Source organism: Haliaeetus albicilla, chromosome 27, assembly GCF_947461875.1.
Source record: "Haliaeetus albicilla chromosome 27, bHalAlb1.1, whole genome shotgun sequence".
Classification (NCBI taxonomy): Eukaryota; Metazoa; Chordata; class Aves; order Accipitriformes; family Accipitridae; genus Haliaeetus; species Haliaeetus albicilla.
This window is the reverse complement of record NC_091509.1, coordinates 1,086,377-1,108,443: the sequence shown is the minus strand read 5'-3', so window position 1 is coordinate 1,108,443 and position 22,067 is coordinate 1,086,377. Positions and strand designations below refer to the sequence as shown.

Below are 22,067 nucleotides of genomic sequence, written 5' to 3'. Positions count from 1 at the left end.
AGCCACAATAGGACTAGTGCTAAGGAGCCTGGAGAAGAATGCAGCCAGGGACCTAAGACAGAAATACATCTGGATTCAGACAAGCAGATGCCCTGAGGAGTTTTCTACTGAAAGATACCACAGAAGGGAGCTTGCAGAAGCGAGGAAAGCTGTCAAGGTCCCAGGAAGGCCAGCAGTAAGGAAGGAAGGAGACTCCACAACAGCAAGTGCCTGGGCACAGATGAAGGCTGCTTGGCTCTGGGTAGCTCCAGGGGGAAGTGAAAAAAGAGTGCAAAGGGGGTGACAGAGCTGCAAAAGCCTACAGCGATCACCATCGTCTTATTTACCTTTGCAAGGGACTACAACTAGCATTCAACTGCTGTCCTGCCAGGTGACTTGCAAATAGCAGCGGCAGGGTGTGCATGCAGCTGAGAGGGGCAAGCCAAAGGCAGATTTGCAAGGCAGCTTAGAAAACAGATTAATCAAGGCACTGCCACAGCAGGGCACAGCAGGCAATCTCCTGGATCTGCAGCACCTTGCAGCCTGGAGCTCCCACTAAGAAAAGGTACAGGCCAGATCTCTGGGTCTCTTTGGTTGCTTTTCAGGTCTCAACACATTTCTGGGCAACCCAGGTGTGTCCTCATACCCCCTGTGACCTGACTGAGAGCAACCAGCTGTCCTTGCCAGACAGCATGCCTTCCCGCAGAGGAAGAATTAAACCCTGACAAATGCTGCCATTATCTGTGCATTTGGGAGGGGGCCATTCGAAGCTGTAGTGGCCTGATGTGCATTTTCCTGGTGCCGTAAGCAGTGTGCAGGATCACAGCCTTGCAGTGGAGTCACACTCTTCCTCTTGTGAAGGAAGCGCTAGTGACTGTGTAGGGTGAGCAGAGGCGGCAGACAGGGCTCTGATGGCAGGCACATGCTGCCCGTGCACGTTGCACATGCAGCTCCCAGTCAAAAAAGGAACAGTCTACATTGCGATGGGACAGCCAGAGCGTGAGTCGGAAAAAAAGGAGTGGTACTGCCTCAGTTAGCTTACTCTGGACACTTTTCCTATCGTGATTGGGAAGAAACACAGCAAAGCAGTAGGGCTAACTTCATAGATGTGGAGCACGAAGGCATGGAGGTCTGAGCATGGATGGCCTTTCTCCAGACTTTGCAAGCACTGGGTTTTTACAGGCAGAGTAACTGAGGGGGGGGCTATGTGATATTGCAGCTTCACAGAATAAAAGATTCAGGACTGCAAACACTGCTGAGGCAGAGGTTAATAGAGAAAATAACGCCAGAAAGCAGCAGCAGAAAGCTACCTTCCTTCACATTTGACTCATGCTAATAAGAGCACAACAGAGAAACTGGATCACACCAAAGGGCTGCAGAGCAGAGAGCCCAGGCTCCTGCAGTGGCCCATTGTGAATGGCAGGAGGAAGAGCTTAGGAACAGAGCTTGTACAGTCATCCCTCCCCTAGTCGCACCCTCCCGGCTTCTGCAACCACTGTAGGGACTTTCTGAGCTGGAGGGTGCTTCCAAACCATCATGTTAAGCAATATAATTATTATGACCAAGATAATAATAAAACCACCTAACCTCAGACTCCATCCGCTGAGTTCTAAGAGATGGAGCACACATTCTAGGATGAAAACCAGAAGCAACTTCACTCATCACAAAGCTATGGTTTAATTACTTGTCTTCTGGTGAGTTTTGCTTCTCAGAAGTTCTTTTAAAAAAGAAAACATCAAGCCCACCAGCTTTCTTTCCTCCTTTCCCCTTTTAAAAAAATACATAGACTGTAAGTTTATTTAAAATGTAAATTAACCACATTGCCAGTGACAGATAACAAAGATAAACATTTATGCTAAGCTGCATTTTTCTTATCTCTCAAGACTGTTTTACTTGATATCCTGAAAGCATGAAACAAAATACAAGACAGACCATGTGCAGAACCTCCCGCTTTCTGCTTGAATGGCAGACAGCTCGAGACATTTGCTGGCTTCTTCACTTACCACTTTTCACATTCAGGCTGCCCTTTGCGGTGTCTTTCCCTAAAACGTTCTCCGCTTCGCAGCTGTACTCCCCAGCATCTTCCAGCTTCACCTTGTTGAACTGCAGTCTGGAAATCTTTCTGTTGAAAAGTACAGCAGACATTTCTTACTCCATTGCTAACCATCCTCATGAATTGATAACCATTCCTGGCCCTGGTACATCACCCCTTCTTGAGAGGATGGGCTGCCTGACCTCACAAGCTGAACAGGCACTCTAGCCTGGTCAGAATTCAGATGAGACCCTTCCCAGGAACCACAACCACCATGATTTTCTAAATGAACATCTCCCTCTGAACCCACTGCTCTTAGCATGTTGCCATGGTTTGGTCTGACACCTGCTCTCATTCGCACAGAAAGTCTTGCGAGGGGTTGAGCCCAAGAGTCCCAGCAACCCAGCACACAGACTTTCTGCACTGGAGAAAAGCCACTTTACTGATGGACAGAGGGATCTGCCTGTGAGACAGAGATGTGGAGATGAGATGCATGTTCTGCACTTTCCTCAACAAGGAGGCTGAGCAGTCTGGTGCTTCACTGGCTGTGTTCAGCAGTGCCACACACTCAAACGCAACACCCACGGGGTCAGGGGGGACTCATCCCTTCCCAGCCTGCAAATCAAAACCCTGTGGTTTGACCTACACCGCTAGCTTGTAGCTTTATCCAGGCCAACAAATAGGGCAAGCACTTTGTGTCCCCCGAATACAAACACTCCAGTATACTACAAATATGTGGGGCTGAAATGCACACAATCATCTAATCAGCCAGAAGTGCCTAGAAAGAGCAGAAGATGATGTACGTGATGATTGCTGGTGTCACCAAACAACCTGTGCTGCGTGCTTCATGGGGGAGGGAGCCGCTCTGCAGCAGAGCTCTGCGGCACTACAGGGAAGACGAGCATCGCCTTTCCCACCAGCTATGACTGATGTCTCATTCTCTGGGATGTCTCTCTGACTAACAGGCAAAACCTTTTGTTGCCTGGTTTAACAGAGATCTATAGGAGCCTTCAACACACACTGAATACCACGTGTGACCACAGTGGGACTCCCACATTAGGCCCTCTGTTTCACTACATTTCCTTCCATTTTAGCCATTTTATCAAAAACCATCCTGTGTACTCTTCTCCTGAGAACATCTCTCTGCTTTCTACCCCAAGCTTTTACCTCAGGTCCGTGTCATACAGTCGCTTTACTTAGAGACTTGGAAACACTGCCAGCTTTAGAAAGAGGTCCCAGTGGCCCATGTTGCTGAAGGCAAATAAAATTCTTTTTATGTGGAAAATAATCATTAGCTTTGGACATATTTGCAATGTTACATGTGCCATTTGAGAAGGACTTTTCTTTGGGCTGTGCAAATCATTGTCCATAGGAAGTCCTTCACAGAAGCACACTGGCATCTTTTTAACACCCTGACATGCTGTTCTACTGGAAGGCTCGGCACAAGGACACAGCATGAACATCTCACTAGTTATATTAGTAAATTAAAAGCACTTGGAGACAACTTGGTACAGCTCCCAGGATACAGGCGCTGCCCTGTTTTACAGGATGCGGTCGAGTGTTCAGTTGCACGAGTTTAGGCCCCATGTGGAGCAATTTTTAAATGAATGTTGACAGTATGCAAAGATCTCTTGAATCCCTTTAATCCTAGGTCTCCCCTAATCCACTGTGCGAAGCCAGTTATTTTGGCCAATGTGTTCCAACATGGGTGCCTAAAAAAGCAGGCTGATTCAGTGGTGCAAAGCTGCCTTGACTCGCAGTGCTGTGCACTTCTCGTTTTCTCAGGTCTCTTAGAGCAACCTGTGACAGTCCTGGGCATCATGGTCCTCGCTGCTGTGATGCTTTAGGAGTCAAGCAGCATCCAAGAGACAGCAAAGCATTTAAGGGCCTCCAGGGCCTGTTGCTGCCTGGTGGCAGTTGGGTTCTGCATCTTGCCGGGGAGGTACGATGGGCACCTGATAGAGGGGGTTGGCTCTGCTGGGCTGCAGTGCCCAGTCCAGGACCACATTCCCCACTGCCTCCACAGAGGCAGGTGTAGGAACACTCAGCAAAGGGGCGAGGAGGGCTCCTGGTATTACTGCATGCAACTCCAACAAGACTGCCCCCAGCATGGCACAGCCATTACTTTCACTCAGCTGTCTCAACCCTCATTGACAGAATACACCATTTGTTTTATAAACCACCCCTGTGACAGGCTTGTAGCTATTGCTGCAACGCAAAGCAAAAAGGCAGGCAGCACGTGTTGAAAGCAGCTTGGAAGAGAAAGGCTCTAACTCAAAGTCGTGTAGAAAACACCACCCTCGCACACCAGCATGCTGAGGCTATCTGCCAATGCAGAGCTGAAAGCATTAACGAACATGCTGCCTTCGGCTGCCGGAGGACAGATATTCTAATGATAATTGGCTGCATTGCAATCTCATATGCACAGCACATTTCACTGTGTGTAGTAGCTGGAAAAATCCACTACAGCATTAGAACATCACCTATGTACGTGATCTTTTACAGATAAAGGGGTTTAAGTCCCAAAGATACAAATTAGTAAGTTATTAGTGACACAAAAGGCTAATGAAATGGTGGCACACTTGACAGATTCATCTCCAAGAAGAGGATGAGAGACATTTGGTCTTTTACCTGGAACTGGAGAGGACTGTGAGCAGAATAGAAAGCAATGTTGGTATTTATAGCATATGGGCATCAAGGTGAAACCAAAGAGGATTATTTTGTTTTAATGCACAAGACTGTTGTACTGTCAGAAAAGCTTATTTTTATCTTCCATCAGTTTGTTGAAATTTTCCTGGATTGTAAGATCCCCTTGAAAAATCAAGAGCTTTTTCTTGCTTTCATAACCCAGACCAATGGTATAGCTATTCTTGGTCTCCACACTGTGCTGTATAATGTCAAGTAACAGACTTGGGGAAGAGAGATGAAGGGCACAGATGAGGATCAGTTTTAATGTGGAGCATAGCCACAGTAAAGAGAATTTCCCTATTCCAGTAAGCACTGAAATAGCCAGAGAGATACCTCGTTTCACAGCATTAGTCATGTGCCTTTTAATTCACATGGATAATGCCCGTGGACTAGAAGAACTGAACTGAAGGATGTAAAAGAGACTAGACCTTGCTTGATCTGTCTTTGGCAAAGACAAAGATGACCAGTCTGTCTCTGTTCTATTTTGCTATCTCCAAGTGCTACTGAAATATCTCAAAACTGCCTAGGGAATTGGTTTTTCAAGTTTGTGTTCTTCTTCCTGCTGCCCCCGAGGGCAGGTACTTTGTTCACTTGAGGGCTGAGGCACGTTTTTACAGAAATACCAAATAGTAGCATACGAGGAATTACGTCGTGCACAGGAGTTTTGTATCAAGTCCCCTGCTGCCCTTCTGGGCAGCGTGTCTCTTGGGGACACCAGCCCCTGGGAAAGCCCTACCACGTTAGTTCACGAGGGTGCCTGGCTGCCAGACGATGCCATTCTTCTGGAGGAAGGCGCTGCCCCAGGCTGTTTGTTCAGTGAAAGGGCCAGGGTCACTGACAGATCCCATCATTTCACTGCAGTGCAACTCTGTTGACATTTCTTTACTCCAGGGGAAAATCTGCCTCATTGTCTTTTCTGACCCTCAGCACATATGACTTAGCCACACACTAATTATCTCCTGTAGTGCCAGAGGAGGAATAAGCCATGGGGAATATGTTGTCTGCAAGCTCTGGGGGATAGGATTCACAAGGAGACCTTCAGCCTGGCCAGAAGAAGATCCCCCAAAATACCTTTCTGGCCAAGAGAAAAGAGTCCCCCAGAGGGAAGTTTGGAGTGATGAGTAAATCACCCTCTGCAGTGCCAATCTCCGGACTACAATGGGAAACAGGGAAATCAGCCCTTGGCCGGGACCTACACAAAGATCCTGGCAAATTCTGGCCGGGAAGGGTAGCCTCATCTGCTGTAATTTAGACATCTCAGGGTTAGACATCTAAATGTGAGCTTGGGCCCTGAGGCCTCCAGTATAGTCAGAGGAAAAGAAACAAGCACTTCATCTCAGCCAAGGAGGACCTTTTCATGACAGGAGTCATGTTCCCACCAGCACTTCGGTCAAGCTTGAATCATTTTTCTCCTCTTACCTACTGCCAAGTGGAAATGGGACCGTCTTCCCAGGTCATCTCCTCACAAATCCATTCATCTCAGAGCGTGTGAGCAGGAGAGCAGCTGCCACGAGCTGCGTCTGAGACACCTACGTTTCACTGAGGACTCAGTGTTCCCTGTGTAAGTTCAGCTGCTTCTGTATCATTCAGGACAAAAATAGTTCTAAGATTACTACTGCTGTAGTATTTTATTAGTCTTCTAAAAATAGGGTAGCTAACACATAAGTAATGAAGAAGTCAAGGAATCAGCTGATTAAGAGAATCTGAAGACTACACCACCATATGTGGCCCCTAAATTGTCAATTAAGAACACTGCACATAGTAAACTCACCTGAGATGCTAGGAAAAGGAAATTCCCAAACATGACCCTTGCAAAGGACACACTGAATACACTGCTGTGGTTACCTATTAACTCCATTCCTCTCTGTTTGCACAGACAGCCACTGGCAGGAAGCACACCAATATTGCAGAGAGCAGAAAGGCCAGCAATTGCTGTAACGTGTACTGCTTACACTCCTGCCAAAGATTTAATTGGTGCCTGTGTGCTGTCCTGGCACTCTGCACAGTGGTGCATTTGCCCTGAGAGAGCAGGTTAATGATTAGCAAGAAGATTCAGAATATTCAATTCTTCAGCTTACAGTCAAGAAGTGTTGTCCAGCAACCATCAAACATCAGCAGCCCCACTGGCTGGAGCAGGGGCTCTCAGTGCCCTGGCCTCAGGGAACACATTCATCTTCTCCAGCACACAGTGGGATAAAATCAGGTAGAAGAGATCACTGCAATGCAAAGCAGAGTGGGGATGGCTGTGGCAAACCACCTCTGTCCAGCAGGGCAGAAGTGGCAGCCAGGAGCATCCTCTCCCCTGCACAGCCAGATGGAAACCACCCCAATCTTTTCCTTACCCTTCAGTTACAGAGCAGCACAGCAGAGCTGGGCAAGCTGGCCGTGCCTTGCAGTGCTTGAGAAAAACAAGTGACCCTATGTTGGCTGCTATGCACTCTAGGGCATGATCTGGCTAGCTCAGGATTAGCTACAGAAACAGCAAATGGAAATGGGAAAAAAAAATGCCCTCAAGCAAAGCAATCAAATAAGAGGGGTAAGGACAGGAAGGTTTGGAGTTTTCAGCTTGGCCATCATTCCTTTTGCAGTGGGCAAAGTCCTCCTTCCTCCTCCTCTCACACCATCATCTGCCCCACTCAGTGTTTGACCTGCTGGGACTGTGGGAGAAGCAGGTGTGGAAGACAGCTAATGTCTTTGCAGGCGCCCAGGACAGGACTAACCATCCTCTGTCCCCCTCTGCCTGCTCTGTCCTACCCCTGTCCCCCAACATTAAAGTGCTGTTCTAACCTGAAAAGCAGATTTGCCCCTTCTCTGCTCAGCAGTGCTCTTGTCTTTCTGTGCCCAGGGTTGGGACAGGCTGATTTTAAAGGAAGATTCGACCAGTCCTCGCTCTGCAGAGCTGACACTGACACTGGTCTCTAAGTGAGAGCTGGAGTCCCTTCTGGGTCACACAGTGTCAACAAAAGGGGAAAAGATCAATAAGGACGCTCCAAAGAGCAGGGTCACTTGTGCAACCCCCCTCCATCCTCAAATTCAGCCTGGGGCCAGATCACTGAATTGCCACGGATGTTCCTGCAATGGGAAGAGGTGTAGGGCAACAGAGGCAACGTAATGCAACCACATACCGGTCCCTGGAGTGGACTTTGTGGCCGCTCTGTTGAGAGGCAAACCCCTGTGTGCTGCTGCTCTTCGTGCCAGGCAAGTCTGTGGCAGTTGCCAGGGTGTGAAATCAATAAATACGTAAAAGCTGAGTTTTGGGTTAAGGATGATGCACAGACCTGATGTCAGTGTAGGGTCCCTTGTATTACTTGTCCTGGAATTCAAGGCAACTGATCCATCCCACAAATGTTTCTTCCAGCCCCAATGCCAGGGTTTGAATTTCTTTGAGAAAACGTAGATCCTGGAGCAGTACTCTGAGGCCAGCTCAGAGCCGATTCTTTCCCTGCTTACTGTGGTAGCTCACAGGAGCACGCTAGCAGCCCCGCAACTGCCTGGGGCCTCCCAGCACCAACTGTGGAACAGATACCTCCCTGTCCTAAAGAGTGTATGACCTCAATACAGACAAGGCACCCCTGGTAGGTGTGCAGCCAGGACACTGTGCAGAGGTCTCACTGTCTCGGTAACCAAACCACAAGCTCGTTCTGTAGCAGGGAGGGGAAGAGAGGGTCAATGTTGCTGAGGAGAAGGCACAGAGGCCCTAGTTTGGAAGTGTATCACATGTTAGATGGAGGCTGATATACTGGGCAAATCAGAGGCAGGACCAAAACTTCAGGGATTGCCAGAAGCAGGGGAGGAAGGCCTGAGAGGGCCTTTAAAGCAAAGCCAATTAATTTTAAAGAAACAGGGGAGAAGGAGAGGGAGGTGCCATACTAAAAGCAGCTGTCTGGGGGGGAACCCTGTGCAGAGCACAGGAATGGAGATGAGCAGAGCCAGGCTGCAAATACTCAGATCAGGAAAAAGCATTTGTGGGAAGAAAGGTCATGAGAAAGGGATGGCGCCTTCAGATGGACAGAGAACTACCCCTCCAAAATCTCTTCGAAACACACCACCATGGTGGTACACAGGGTTGTGCAAGAGATTCAGTTACAGTTTTGGGGCTCCTTTCTGAGTTTGGAGCCTTTGGGATGCATGTCATTCTTTTCTTCCTAAGTCATTTTTCTGCAACTGGTACGCATCACAGATCTTCACCAGTGCCTGATGCATGAAGTATAAGGGGGACCTGGCAAATTCATGCCTGTAGGTATATAATATGCTGTCCCAGATGAACTGCCTGCAGCCTCAGCCCTCACCCCAGGCCTCCTCCCCCAAGGCAAAGCATTTTAACTTAAACTGGATGAATGGTATTTCAGCTCATGTCTCCATGAGTGCTTCAACCTAATCTGTGACATTTTGCAACCACAGTGGGCTAAGGTCTGTAGGGAGAGATTTTTTTTTTTTAAGCAGCCAACATCACTGGAAAACCACATGAAATTTCAGGCACATAAAGCTCCTTCCACCTCTAAGTCTGCACACATCAGTTGAAGCATCCCAGCATCTGACCGTAACATGTTAGCCACTATAACTCAGTCAAGTTTGATTAAATGCCCATTCCCTGAATCTCTTAGGAGCCCCAACTTGCTAAGTCTGTGGATTGTTCTAGCTCAAGACCCAACTGCTTCTCCTTTCAGTTCTCAAATTCCCTGGTTCAGTCCCAGGTGCATTGGCCAAGATGATGTCCATCATCTCCTTTAAAACAACAAACAGACAAACAAAGGAGATGCTCTCCTTCACAGCCTCCTCCCCCCCCACCCCAATAAAGTGCCTTCAGCAGCTAAAACCAAATCCCAAATATCGGAGACTTATAATGACATCGTGAGAGTTAGCAAGGCAGAAGCTCCCCTGGTGATTATAACAACACCGGTGCTTGAGAAGAGTCTTAGCTTCAAGGCATCTGGAATTGCTCTTGCAAGATCCATTGTCAAATGAGCTTTTTCCTTTGTTTAAAAATGTCAGCCTGAAGACCCCTGCCAGAGTGGTGGTATAGCCTGCTTGGGTTCACTCTGACTCCCACAAGGCTTCAACAGTTCTCTTTGCCCCTCCTTGTCTCCAGGCTTAATTAGGAAATCATTTATCTTTATTGGCACTCTTTTTCCCCTGCTGCTTTGGCATTATTATTTTTTTTTGCCTTCATTCCAGAGCAGTGAGCTGGACAGGGAAGACCACAGCCCCATTCATTGTGGGTGGGGAATAATCTACAGCAGGGAGCTCTACAAGGAAGACCCCAGCAATGAATCTGCCCCAACTAGCATTGCCTGAGGGACTACTGTACAGAAACAGGAGAGGAGGGTATCCCTTGGCTCCACTTACAGGCTAACAATAGGGATTCCTGGTGATACTGAAAGTAGGACACCACTCCCAAGGGATGTCATATGGTCAGCCTGTCCCAAACTGAACCACCAACCCTCTCCAATCTAATGATACGCCTACTTCATCACCCCAGCAATCTCCCTTGGTAAAAGAGCACACAAAGAGAAGAGGCTGTGAGGACAGCCACAGCTAGGAGACTACCAGGCTCCTGGACCCCCTCTGACTCCAGCTGAAGATCTACGTGTCTCAGGGCTGAGCCCTGAGCACAGCCTGAAGTGGGGTAGGTTCTCTACACCTCCGCAAACAGAAACTCCCTTGGCTTTCTCCACAACTGGCATTTGACCATTTGCCAGGACAGTCAGAGAGTCAAAACCCAACCTTAACTTCTTGGGAGCCAGCAGCCTCAATCACATCTCAGATACACTCAGGAGAAAATGGTATTGCTTTGGCAGCTCAGAGGGAGAGCCACTCACTATGCTGTACTTCACTACTGCATGTAATTCTTTCTGGGTAATTTCTCTAGGTTCCCCATCAACTGTGTTTTATTTAAATTGAGCTGGAGATAAAATTCCAGCCAATAATTTCTTCTACCTTAAAGAGAAGTTTCCTCTTCGTGCAAGCCAGGCTTGCCCCAGCCTGTTACTAATTACAGATGGAACATGCAGTTCAGAAAGGAGGAATCAGAATTGTTCCCCTCCCTCCAGCAAATATCCATTGAAAAATAAATGACTCCTTTGCCTGATGGCACCAGAAGTTTTGCCGGTAAGTTTAAAAAACAAGAGGAAAGATGATTGATGGAAAAGCTGAAGAGCTGACATGCAGTTAACTGCTCCTCTCCTCCTTACAATATATACTTCCCTTATTTTCAAAGAAATCTCCTACTCTAGGAGGGCCAGTGGGATCAGATGAAAACTTGATCACAAAAAAAAAGGGCTTCAGTCACACTTTCTAGTTAGAGATCTCAAGCCTCTTTAAACACACAGGGAGGAAAGCCAGGCACAGAAGAGTAGAGAAATGAGTCACAGAGGGCAACCACGTTCTTCTTGTCTCCCATCCTAATCCTGTGCATGTTGTTTAAGGACCGCAGAGTTGCAGACAAAGAAAGAGTCCCATGCAGAGCTTTGCCCAGCTCTGCTGGGGACTTGCAGGGCCAAGTGAAACACTATGGACAACACTTCCACATCCTGGCAGGGCTCGTTTTCTCTGGCTCCAGCAGACAACTGTATTAGGTCTTTGGATCAAACTTTTAAAGAAATGATCCTGTGCACCTGGCCAGGTGCTGCATAGGCTGTGACACTTTTTGCCTTGTGTACTTTCTCTGTGAAAGTCCCTCCCCAGTGCTCTATTTCTAGCCCTCTGGAAACCCCACTCCACTCTGAACTGAAAGGAAGAGCAGAGGATTAGCTGGAGACCAGTGTTATCTCTAAGTGGAGCCAGATGTATAAACCCCACTATTTTTTAGTTTATCACCATAGAGTAAGACTTCCTTTCTGAGCTTTACAGTTTAGGATGCTTATCCTTGCCTGGAGTCCTCTCCTATCATGCTGGAAGTAATGATGTACACCCATATCCCGTGTCCAGTTTTGGGTCCCTCTACTAAACTCAGCCCCCCTAGCTACTTAATGGAGATATGCAAAGTCATGAGGGCTCCCTCGATCCTCAGCTTGCATGCACAGAGCAATTTTTAATGTTTATTGCGTGCAGCAAGACCAGAAGGAGGCAGGTCCAATGCCAGTGAGCACTCTGCCCTCAAGGTGTTTTCAAGCACTGAGATCTAGCAAGCCCAGTGGAGAGGAGAGCCTGAAAGCTGAGGATGGCAGACCAGGGGTGCACAGGCCCATCCAGGTCTGCTTGGAGAAGTGTTCCTGCACCGCTGACTGTTCAACAAGGGGCAAATGGTCAACAAGGGGTTATCATCTCAGACCTGTCCCAGCTCGATAGCTGCTTGAGTCGAGTCTCCATAACCAGGCCCCAGCCCCAGACAGGCAACCTCTCCACTTAATGGTATGTTTTAATGACAGCAGGGAGCGGGAGCAGGGATGGGAAGCAATTCTGGGGGCAGATCAGTGGGGGATGCTTTGGGCTCACACCTTTGCTGCTGAGGGAGCCTCAGACACTGGAGGAGGCAGGTGCTCAGCTTTCTTTAAAATGTTTATCCTTGGGCTTATTCTGCCAGCAGGAAGAACTTCTAGCACGCACATGTTTTTGGCCTGTCACTGGCAGGCTGTGAGCCAACGTGTTGCCATGGAAACTGGTAAATGCAAAATTATGACTTGACAGCAGTGTCCTGAGGAAAGAGGATCAACCTTCTTCCATATGTTTATGTCCCTGACCCAGGGAGTCCGTGCCTGCCCTGCACCACTGTGGGTGGGCTACCATCCTGTCACAGCTTCGTGCTGGCCGCGGGGTGCCAGGAGGCAAGGAAGGACTGTGATCTCTGGGAGCACAGCAGGGAAATGCTGCAAGAGGCGCCTCTCGCCATCGCCAGGATCGGTCCCCAGAGAATTTTGCTGGGTGTTTGGTCTGGGGCTGATTTCTCTCTAGCTCTGACAGAAATAGCTCCCCAACATCCCTGCAAGATCCCAGTGCCAGCGAGCTCAAGGTCCTACAAGCTGCCCGCCCGCAGGGATGCAGTGTCCACACCAGTTGGACCGGCAGACTTCCCACGCTGGGCTGCAGTGGGTGGTGCAGACATTCCTCCAGGGCATCCCAGCTCCAGTACCCATCGGTACACACTGAGGCCATGAGGCGGACAAGGGCCACAGAAATACTGAGGGCGACAGAGCAAAGAGGCAGGCACAGTTCTGCCCTACCTCTGCTGCCTGCAAGCCCAGACAGCCCTTCCTGAGCAGACGGCATCCACTAGATATGAGCCAGTTATCCTGGATACGCTGGTGTTTCTAGCCTAAGCCTTCCACTGACCATCTCATCCTAAACCAGCCATGAATCCTACAGTTATTACAAAGGAGGTCAACCATTTTGGGCGTGACTTTGAAATCAAAACTAACAGGACTGAAATTAAATTAGAGCAATTGACAATGGCCCATTCAAGCACTAACCGATTTTTCTAACTGATTTTTTAGTGGCTTCTATCCATAATGAGAAGAGCTGAGCTATTTTTCACACACTCAGACATAACCTATGTTAGCAAAGACTCAGTTTCAAGTTTTCCAATGGGTTGGGCAGTTGCAAGCTGACTGGTTAGGTTGCTGGCTAGGTCAGGATATATGCATGTAAGCATAGTCACAATTATGGAATAATTTTAAGATACATCCTATGTAAACATTTGGCCTTGAAAAATATCAACATGGAACCATTTAAATCAATTCCCAGTGAGAACCCCTTAGTTTAGTCACTGGGGCCTATTTCTCCTGGTGTTTTTGCACTGCCTGAATGAGGCATTACCTAGGATGACACTCACTGACAACAGCTGCCTGAGAGCTTCGCTGCATGGGGAGTTTGGGGCAGCCACGGTGGAGCTTGCCCTGGGTGCAGCGATGGAAGTTCTTGTGTGAGACAAGGCCTTGGTGGGTGACTATGGGCCCTAATCAGACAGTATCGTGATGTGCTCTTGTATCCTTGCAGTTTCCTTAGATTCTTTTGAGTCCACCTAAATTCAGGAGAGAACAGAGTGATTCTTCCCATATTTATGCAGGCCCACTGTTGGCTGGTGGGGCAACTGTTGAGTTTGGATAGCTTCTGCATTAAAAACCCCTAATCACAAAGCAGGATTCACCACAGGTAACCTGAGCTGCCTACAACCAGTCTACAGCTAGCAGGGAAAGAGTTATCTCCCCAGGTCACTGCACACCCCTCTCAGATATCCAATGACACAGTTACCCAAGGAGAGCCCCATCTACAAATCCAGCATCTATCCTGTGCTTGCCTTGCTCCTTTCTCTCCACTACTCTCTGAGGAAACTGGGAATCTTGCCCACTCTCCCATGCATGGTAAATGGGCTGTGCATGGCCCTGTGACTCCAAGGAAGCATCTCAGTATTGCTCAGCAGTGACTTGGAGAGCACAGCACCACTTCTAGCCAGATAGTCCCCTGGACCCCAACACTCAGTGTTATTAGTGAGCAGAGGCAGAGCAGCCACATAGCATACTTACTTCCCATTCCCATACTTGATCCGGATATCTTTGCTCTTCTTCAGCTCTTTGCCATCTTTAAACCACTTGTAGGATGGCTGAGGGTTTCCAGCGGTCGCCTCACATTTCAGTGAAATCTTTTCACCAACATGAACGTTTGGGCTTTTCAGTTTCTTCAGTTTGGGAGGGACAGCTATAAAAAGAGAAACCAGACAACGTGAAATTTGCCTCTTTCAGAGGCTGCGCACAAGCAATGTGAGCCCACCGAGCCCCCTCCCCTGGGAAAAGCGCTTGCCCCTGCTGCCCCGTGATGGCTGGGATGGGGCTGCACGCCAGCTCGACTCCCGAGGTTTTACCAGCACACAGGCAGGGAAGGATCATGGGGTCAGAAACATCCACATGGGGAACAGAGGCATCCCCCGGGTCTGGCTCACTCTTTTCTCTGCTCTGTGTGACCAGACTCGACTGCTCCACGGCCGCCCTTACTCACAGAGGCAGGACCCGCGTGTCTCCTGCTAGAGCGGGGTTTGCTCTGCTCTCCCGGCTCTCCCACCAGGCCAGAGCCAGGGGTGCAGGAGCTCACGCTCTTCCGAGACTATTTTTCCCTGCATCCTGCCTTCGCTGCTGATGATTACCAACACCTACATGACCTCTGCTGCTGCCGACGGGCATGCTGCCAATCCCACAGCCCCACCAACCACAGCCAGAGCGTTTCACTGCAGAAGGAGCAGAGGCAGGTCACGGAGAGCCGTCCCGGTCCCCCAGCAGTGTGTGCCACAGATGCTCCGTGCCTGCTGCTAAGACAGACGGTCATTCCGCATGACAGCGTCAGCAGCAGAGCAACAGCCACTGAGAGGGGCTGCAATGAAAACCTGCGCATATAAAGGATGAGAAGGGAAGGGACAGCTATTCTTCAGGTTGCAGTTAGAAAAGTGAAAGAATAAAGCTATTTAAAATGGTCAGCAGCCTTTCCAGTCTGAAGCCTGGCTCTGCATGTGAGCTTTCCTGGGTGTTTCAGAGAGGTGATTTTACCATGCACCTGGAACATCAGGCAGAGAGGGAGACACTTCTTATCAATCTCTGCCAGGCTTTATATTACACCTGACATGAAAGGATTAGCAGACTTGCAATTTTTCTTTCAACTGACAGCTCTGCACTCTTCTAGCTCCCTTTTTTCATTATCAGTGTTAACCTTAAAAAAGAAAATAGCAAGTTGCCAGTTTTGCCTTAAGAATATTGGTAACAATGGTTTCCACTTGTGTAAGATGTGTTACAGATAAAGTATTTCCTCTGTCTAATAGGCAGAAGCCATCTTTTAATTGCCTAGTGCATTCTGATCTTGCGATATGGAAGAGTAATCAAAGGAGGAGGAACTGGATGGGTTTCATTAGAGCAATCACTATTTTATAGACCTTTGTAAGTCTTCACTCATTCTTTATGCCAAGCTAAGTTACCACAGGTTGGTTTTATTTAAAGACTGTTTTCACTGAAAGTGATCTTATACAAAATAAAAAGCACAACAATCATCAGGCATATACTCCTGTGGTAGGAAACTCTGAAGACTCTCTCACTCTTTTGTTGTGTGCGAGGGCATAAGAAGCTAAATTGTCCTTAATCAAAAAGATACAACATGGACAGAAATTGAACAGTTCAGGGTAACACAAATTGGCTGGGCAAAGCTCACAGTGCCTGAAAGGCAAACCCAGAGGTGTCTGCGACCGTGAGAGGAGAGGTGCCTGGCAGCACGTGGGTGGGTAACACGGCAGGTCTGGTCCCAAGCATGCCAGACTTTCCGCTGACTCTGAGCTGCACAGCTATTCTGGCGCCAAGGCACAGAAGCAAACTGAAGATCCAGGAGTGCAAAGGAAGCATGTTTAGTACACCAAGGAAAAAAGAATAAACCCCACTAAATATTCTTCCTGACTGTTATTTTTGCACACCCAAGCCTGCTGCAGGCTTCCTAGAAACCTGTGCCACAGGCAACAGGAGGGGAGGGCTGCACACGTGCTAATGGGGCAGGGACAGCACAAAAAATGGCTTGGACAGCTGCAGGCAATTGCTTCAGGCTGCACACTGATGCCTTGCACTGCTTCCCAGGTCACTGTGCTTTGGCACAAACAGGGAGACTTCTGAACAAAAACGATCTCAGCTTTCCCCAAATTTCAGGAGTTCTGTGAAAATCCAAGGTGTCCTGGATTTGGCGAAGTCAGTATCCCTGATCCTTGCCTGGAAATGGGTCACCCAGAAGAGCAGGAAGGCAATGAATGGAGAAGAGAGCTTGCCTCTTCTCAGAACACTGTGCACGGACAGCTGGGAAGGTAAACAGGACCTTGCTTTTATAGGAGTCATTTGGGGGAATAGAGAAATAGAGGCTGTCAAATATTTATTCTGTCTGAATGTCTGTGTCGGTTGGCTCCTATTGTACACTGAGGTCACCCTGTACCATGCCAACAGTATACATATGCCTTAAATACTGGGAAGGTCCTGACCTTGGCATTGGTGCATCTGCTTCATATTATTTCCAGGCCTGTGGTCTGCAGAATTATGAAGCAGGCAGCATGGCCTCGGAGAAAGATGTGTCGGCCCTGTCCCCCTCCCCAGAAAATGCTGGCAAGAGCAGAGCAAAGCCCAGAAACTTGGAGATCACTGAAGGAAAGGGCCAAGAGACAAGCAAGAAACCTTCCAAGATCTCTGTTCCCTGGTTCCTCCCTACTGACATGAATCACATCTCACTCAAACCTATGCACCTCTTGCACCTTGTGCTCTTGGCCTCCAGTGATAAATTACATGACATTCCTAAACAGGCAGGTCCAAAGAGACATATGCCAAGTGTGGCAGAGATGGAGCTGATGCTCACACAGGGCAGGGGCTCTGCCTGCATCGCACCCCTCCAGCCAAGAGTCCTGTCCAGAAAAAGGGAAGAGAACATATTTCCTCCCCAGATTGCATGTCTTCGGCTGCCTTACTACAGGAGGGAAAAGGACTGTGCATTCTGCTCGCAAGCCACACTTCATGGACTGTAATTCCCTGGTTGAATCAGGCAGGCCAGTGAAAGGGAAATCCAATCCAGAAATATTTTGGACTGTGTCTGGGAAAAGCACTGTGCACAAAGAAACACAGCCATGCTCCCCGACGCCCAGCACATCTGTGCGCCTTACTGCTACGCTACAAGTGTGGCTTGTGCTTAGACAGCAGCATGGGAAGAGCAGGCAGAGCCCCAAGCCTGGGGACACAGCATCCAGAGCCATGCACAGGCTGCTCCGGTCAAAAGGGACACCCAGCCTTGGTCTCCTGGAAGGGCTGCTCTGGGCTGGAAGGTCTTCATAATTCCTGCATCTTTTAGAAAAACACAGAAATCCTCATTTAGAGCCATTAACTGCTGATGAGTCTGCTTAATGCCAGCCAAAGACATTCCACTGTTTTTTATTCATATTGTTTAAACTGCAGCCCTTATTCCTAGCCTGAATTTCTCTAACTTTGGCTTCCAGCCAAGAGATCTCTCTGCCTTTCTCTGGTAAATTTGAATCCCATCTAGCAACCAGAAACCTCTTTCCTTTTTAGGTACTTGTAAACTATGAATGAATCACCTTTCAACCTTCTCCAACAGTAAATTGAAGTAGCTTGAGAGACCAAAGCAGCACACAGAGTGCTAATACTGGACTATGTCAATGATAAAGTTTTACATTTTGGTTCATTTTCAGCTTCAACATCGACCCATTTCCTATCTCTGCCCTGTCCAAATCATAGAGTTGCAGCTCAGAAAGTCGTGAGCTTGATTCAAATAGATGCGAGGATTTTAAAAGTGCCCCCTTTCTCTAGTGCTCTGAACATTTGGGGTCATTTTAGTCTCCTCCGTGTTTGGTACTTTTTCAAACATGTTGGGAAAACAAACACTGGCTTCGTACATATCAAGATAACATACTATCCCTGGCAAACAGTCTCAGATGTATACCAAGCAGGGTCCAGGTCCAATTTCCCCACGTTTCCACCAGCTCCTGGCTTTCCAGCCTCCTCCACACAGGTTACTGCTGCTCAGATGTGGCCAGTACAGCTTTTGTCAGAGCCAAAACACCAAACCAGGGCCACCCAAGTCACTCCATCATCCTGGCGCAGGCTGAGCTCAAGCTGCCATTTCAGATCCTCCTCATCTGAATCTCAGGGCTCTGGTCTGCCAGCTCGTGGTCTCCTCCACAGCTAGTTTAGCAAAACACACCACGCAGCCACCACTGCCACTGGGTTCACAAGAATGAGGAGGAGTGTTTTGGCAGTGCTTTTCAGACTGAAGCTACAGGTTGCTTCATGCAATCATTTAGGTCACTTTGCAATCCTGTCAACCCCTCCTCTATCTGAATTCAAGTCTCCTCTCTGTGGGGGTGAAGAACAACCAGCCTCACAAAGCCTGAGGTATTGGACAAAAGAGGCAGCTGCTCTTCAGGCGATTTTTCTAACAGACAAACATGTCAAGACTATGCCGTGCTGCAGAAAGGATGGTTTAGTCCTGGTAGAGCTGAGACCAACAGTCACCATAGATTTTCTACAGGTTTTTGCTCACTCCAAGGTCAGATGAAACCCAAGCAACCATTAGATCTCAGCCTACACCAGTTGTGTAAGCCATAAGAATTAACCCTAAAACGTGCTGGAGCTGGGATCAAAAAATGCACACAATTTCTTAATCTGTTTCAAGAGTCATGTTTCACTAAGAGGCCTTTGCAGGAGAGGTTTGCCCTCTGACAGCAGTCCTGGCATCTACTGCCAAGTTACCACTTTCTCATGGAGAGAAGAGGGTTACAAAAGTCTAAAAAAATTGCGTTCTAAACTATGCCATGTGAGTTGCTTGAACATCCACCATAAAAGGACTTACATGTACACACTGCTTTAATTAATTCACTTCTGATTACATCTGATATTACATTGAAGTACCTTGATGATAACAACACCTCTTTCACTTCTGGTACCTGAAGTATGCTTGAAAGCACCTTAGAGTCTCAACTCAAAATATCATTAATCATAAACATGCAGACCACCCAAACAGAGTCCAATAATGGAGCAGCAACAAAACCACATTCCATCCACAAAGCATCATACATAAACAACCCCTCGGCAGCACAGAGGAGAAGCAAGTCATCCTGGGAAAGGTGCTCAGTGAACTCTTTAACAGCCAGCAACACTAGCCACAAACACTGCTTCCAGAGCTGTGTCTTGCTCACTGTGGGAGAACCTCCAGAGCAGACAATCTACAGACTCATCTGGGATCTCCGGGCAACAGACCTCATAAATAGACGTGACTTATCTTCCCGGCCTCCTCCAGAGGATGCAGTGCCAACCACTGGAGGCTCCCCCACGCTGCCTGGCACATGGCGGGTGGCAAAATGTTTAGGTAGGTGGATCTAGAGAACTGGGAGGGTATGATCCTTCTGTGTCTCTCTGAGCAGCTGAGGAAGAAGGCAACTTAGTTTGAATTCCCCCGGCCACGGAAAAGGGAGTCTGAAAAATACTTTCTCACAGGAATGGGGGGAGATGTGAGGAGAGTTGGGACCTACAAACTCACAGGTGTGATGCCTTGACATGTCTACATCAGAGCAATGGTTTTCAGCACACTCGCCCCCTCCAACTGTAATCCTCGGGTCAGGACTCCCCTATTCTGTCAGGAGGGGAGGGAAGCCGCACAGGTGATCTCTTGGAAATCAGCTGGGTTTCTCAGACTGCCCAAGCCATTGGCCCCAGGACAGCCCTTCCCCACAGGTGCCAGGGCTTCCAGCCTCTGGGCTACCGCACTGGGGTGGAGAAGCTGTAGGTCCAGCAGTGTCTCCAAGGGTCCGTGCTCCCAGTTCTCAGCACCCAAAGGATGCTACAGACATAGTCCTTGAGGCTTCCAGGCTCCTCACCACTGACGTACAAGGTCTGAAGGCATGACACCCGCCCAAGCCACGTCTCAAAGGTTGCTATTCCCTCAGCTTCTTCTGGAGAGTCCCCACCACTTTGCTGTTCAAAGTCTCTCCCGCAGGAGTACAGGCCTTCCCATTTATGGAGGGCAGCTCAGATGGGAGAGTTTCAATGTTCTCCCAGATGGAAAATTCCAGAATTCATCCTTCCATGGGAAATGTTTTGCAGCCTTGACTTGCTCCAAATTCAAACACAAACTTTTACAAAGATGGCGACTCCCTAACAAACAGAATTTTTCCCATTTCTGTCATCTCTCCGACAAGGTGAGGACACATATCCCTGGCACAGAGCACTACCATGCAGGTCTGGAGACCAGACGTGTCTTTGGTGGGTCAGCATGCACTGGGCTAATACATCTTACTTCTTGGCTAATGCAGCCCTACCGCTTCTGGTATGTTTGCTGCCTCTACTGTTTTTATCAGAGGCAATGCTCCTTTCGCTTGTGTTTGTTTTGGCCTTTATTTGACAAGGAGACAAAACTGAACCTCAGCAGTAGCAGCTCCTGCCCACCCTGACTCTTTGACCTTTTTAATACTGGCTGCAAATGCCAACTTGCCAAAGAGGGACCTACTCTGAAGAAGGCTCCCTCCAGCCAGGAGTAGAAACATGGGGCCCACTTGAAAAAAAAGCCTTGCTTAACACTTTACACACTCTAAGTGTTTATCCTCCTTTTTTCTGGGTTTTTACAGAGAGGGTAAAACTGCAGTCACTGCTGCGTGCCTAGGCAGGCTGTGGTGTCTGCAGCTGGGACTCTGAACAGAGTTCAACTCTTTGGTGGCAGGGTGACAAGAACTGCTCTGAGTCTGTGACCCTCCAATGCCACTGAAGGTAACAGGGCTGTATTTAACTAAAGCTGCATCTGAAACATGGGAGGGAGTGAAAGACCATGGCTTTATTCAACAGATGGACACAACCTCCACAAAACACACACAGACCTGAGCCTACGGGAAGAGAACCTTGATGTCAAAATGCCATATCACCCTATACCAACCTCTGCTGCAACCCACCAGTGGGTAACTACAGGCTCCAAATTGAGAATATAAAATATAATATTATTATTATTATAATAGTATTAGTAATATGCTTTAGGCAATTTATATTTCCAGTTTATGCAAAAAAGGATGATCAAACTTTCTCACAGCTGTCAACATGATTGTCTCTGCACATTGCAGCAGCTCACTCAGATCTCTGCATCCTAGGCAGGGGTACATGGCAGGTAAACCACAAAGTCAAATTTAAATTTCCAAGGGGCAGCCTTCTGCTGTAGCCACTATTAGGCCTTTTAATTAACACATAACCATGTTTCTCTTACTAGATCTGTGATGGTAGGGACTCCACTGTGGGAGCCAATACTAGATGATGTGGCTCACTTTGGGCATTTACACCTCGCCTGCACTGTCCATGGGTCTATCTGTGCAGTAACTGCAAAGACATAGGCTTCAGCAAGGGTTAATAACCCAAAGTTCTCCAAGGACACGGGAGATGTACTCTGTGTCTAGCATGCACCCTGCTGCTGTGCCCTTCCTGCAGCGTATGCCAGCAGGAGTCAGAGGCATATCTTTGTGTTCCTGGGAGAGGTCCCACTTTGACAGCGGGAGACATTAGGTATGACAATGCAGGAGCCACTCCTCCAGGTCCTAGAGGGTCTGCTGAGGACACCCACCCAGCTGACTCACAGAGAACAGACAGGGATGTGGAGAGTACCCAGATGACTGGGAGTGTGAAGATGCTGAAAAGACTGAGACCAGCAGACCTAGGGTTGGAATGAAGCTTGGAAACCTTGCTGGAGCCAGAACATCTGCATTATTCCTCCCTACGTGTCCCACAGCACCCTTACCATACAAGTTCTTTTCCCTTAAATAGGTTCCTGTAGCCCTCTACCTCAGGGAGAAGAAATGACTACAATGCCTATCCACAGCACTGTATATATTTAAAACTGTGAGTTACAACAATCAGCATTTCCATGACCATTCCCATTGGCCAAAGAG

At 48.2% G+C, this 22,067-nt stretch overlaps 1 protein-coding gene across 6 annotated transcripts in view; it reads right to left on the bottom strand.

Moving 5' to 3' along the window:
- Positions 1–22,067, bottom strand: part of NRG2 (neuregulin 2) — a 173,504-nt gene that overhangs the window by 50,100 nt on the left and 101,337 nt on the right. For all 6 annotated transcript variants that reach the window (XM_069773000.1, XM_069773001.1, XM_069772997.1 and 3 more), the window contains exons 2-3: positions 14,158–14,329; positions 1,983–2,101 (exon numbers count right to left, since the gene is read on the bottom strand). In XM_069773000.1, the coding sequence (XP_069629101.1) occupies positions 1,983–2,101; positions 14,158–14,329 (291 nt within the window). The remainder of the gene's footprint in view (positions 1–1,982; positions 2,102–14,157; positions 14,330–22,067) is intronic.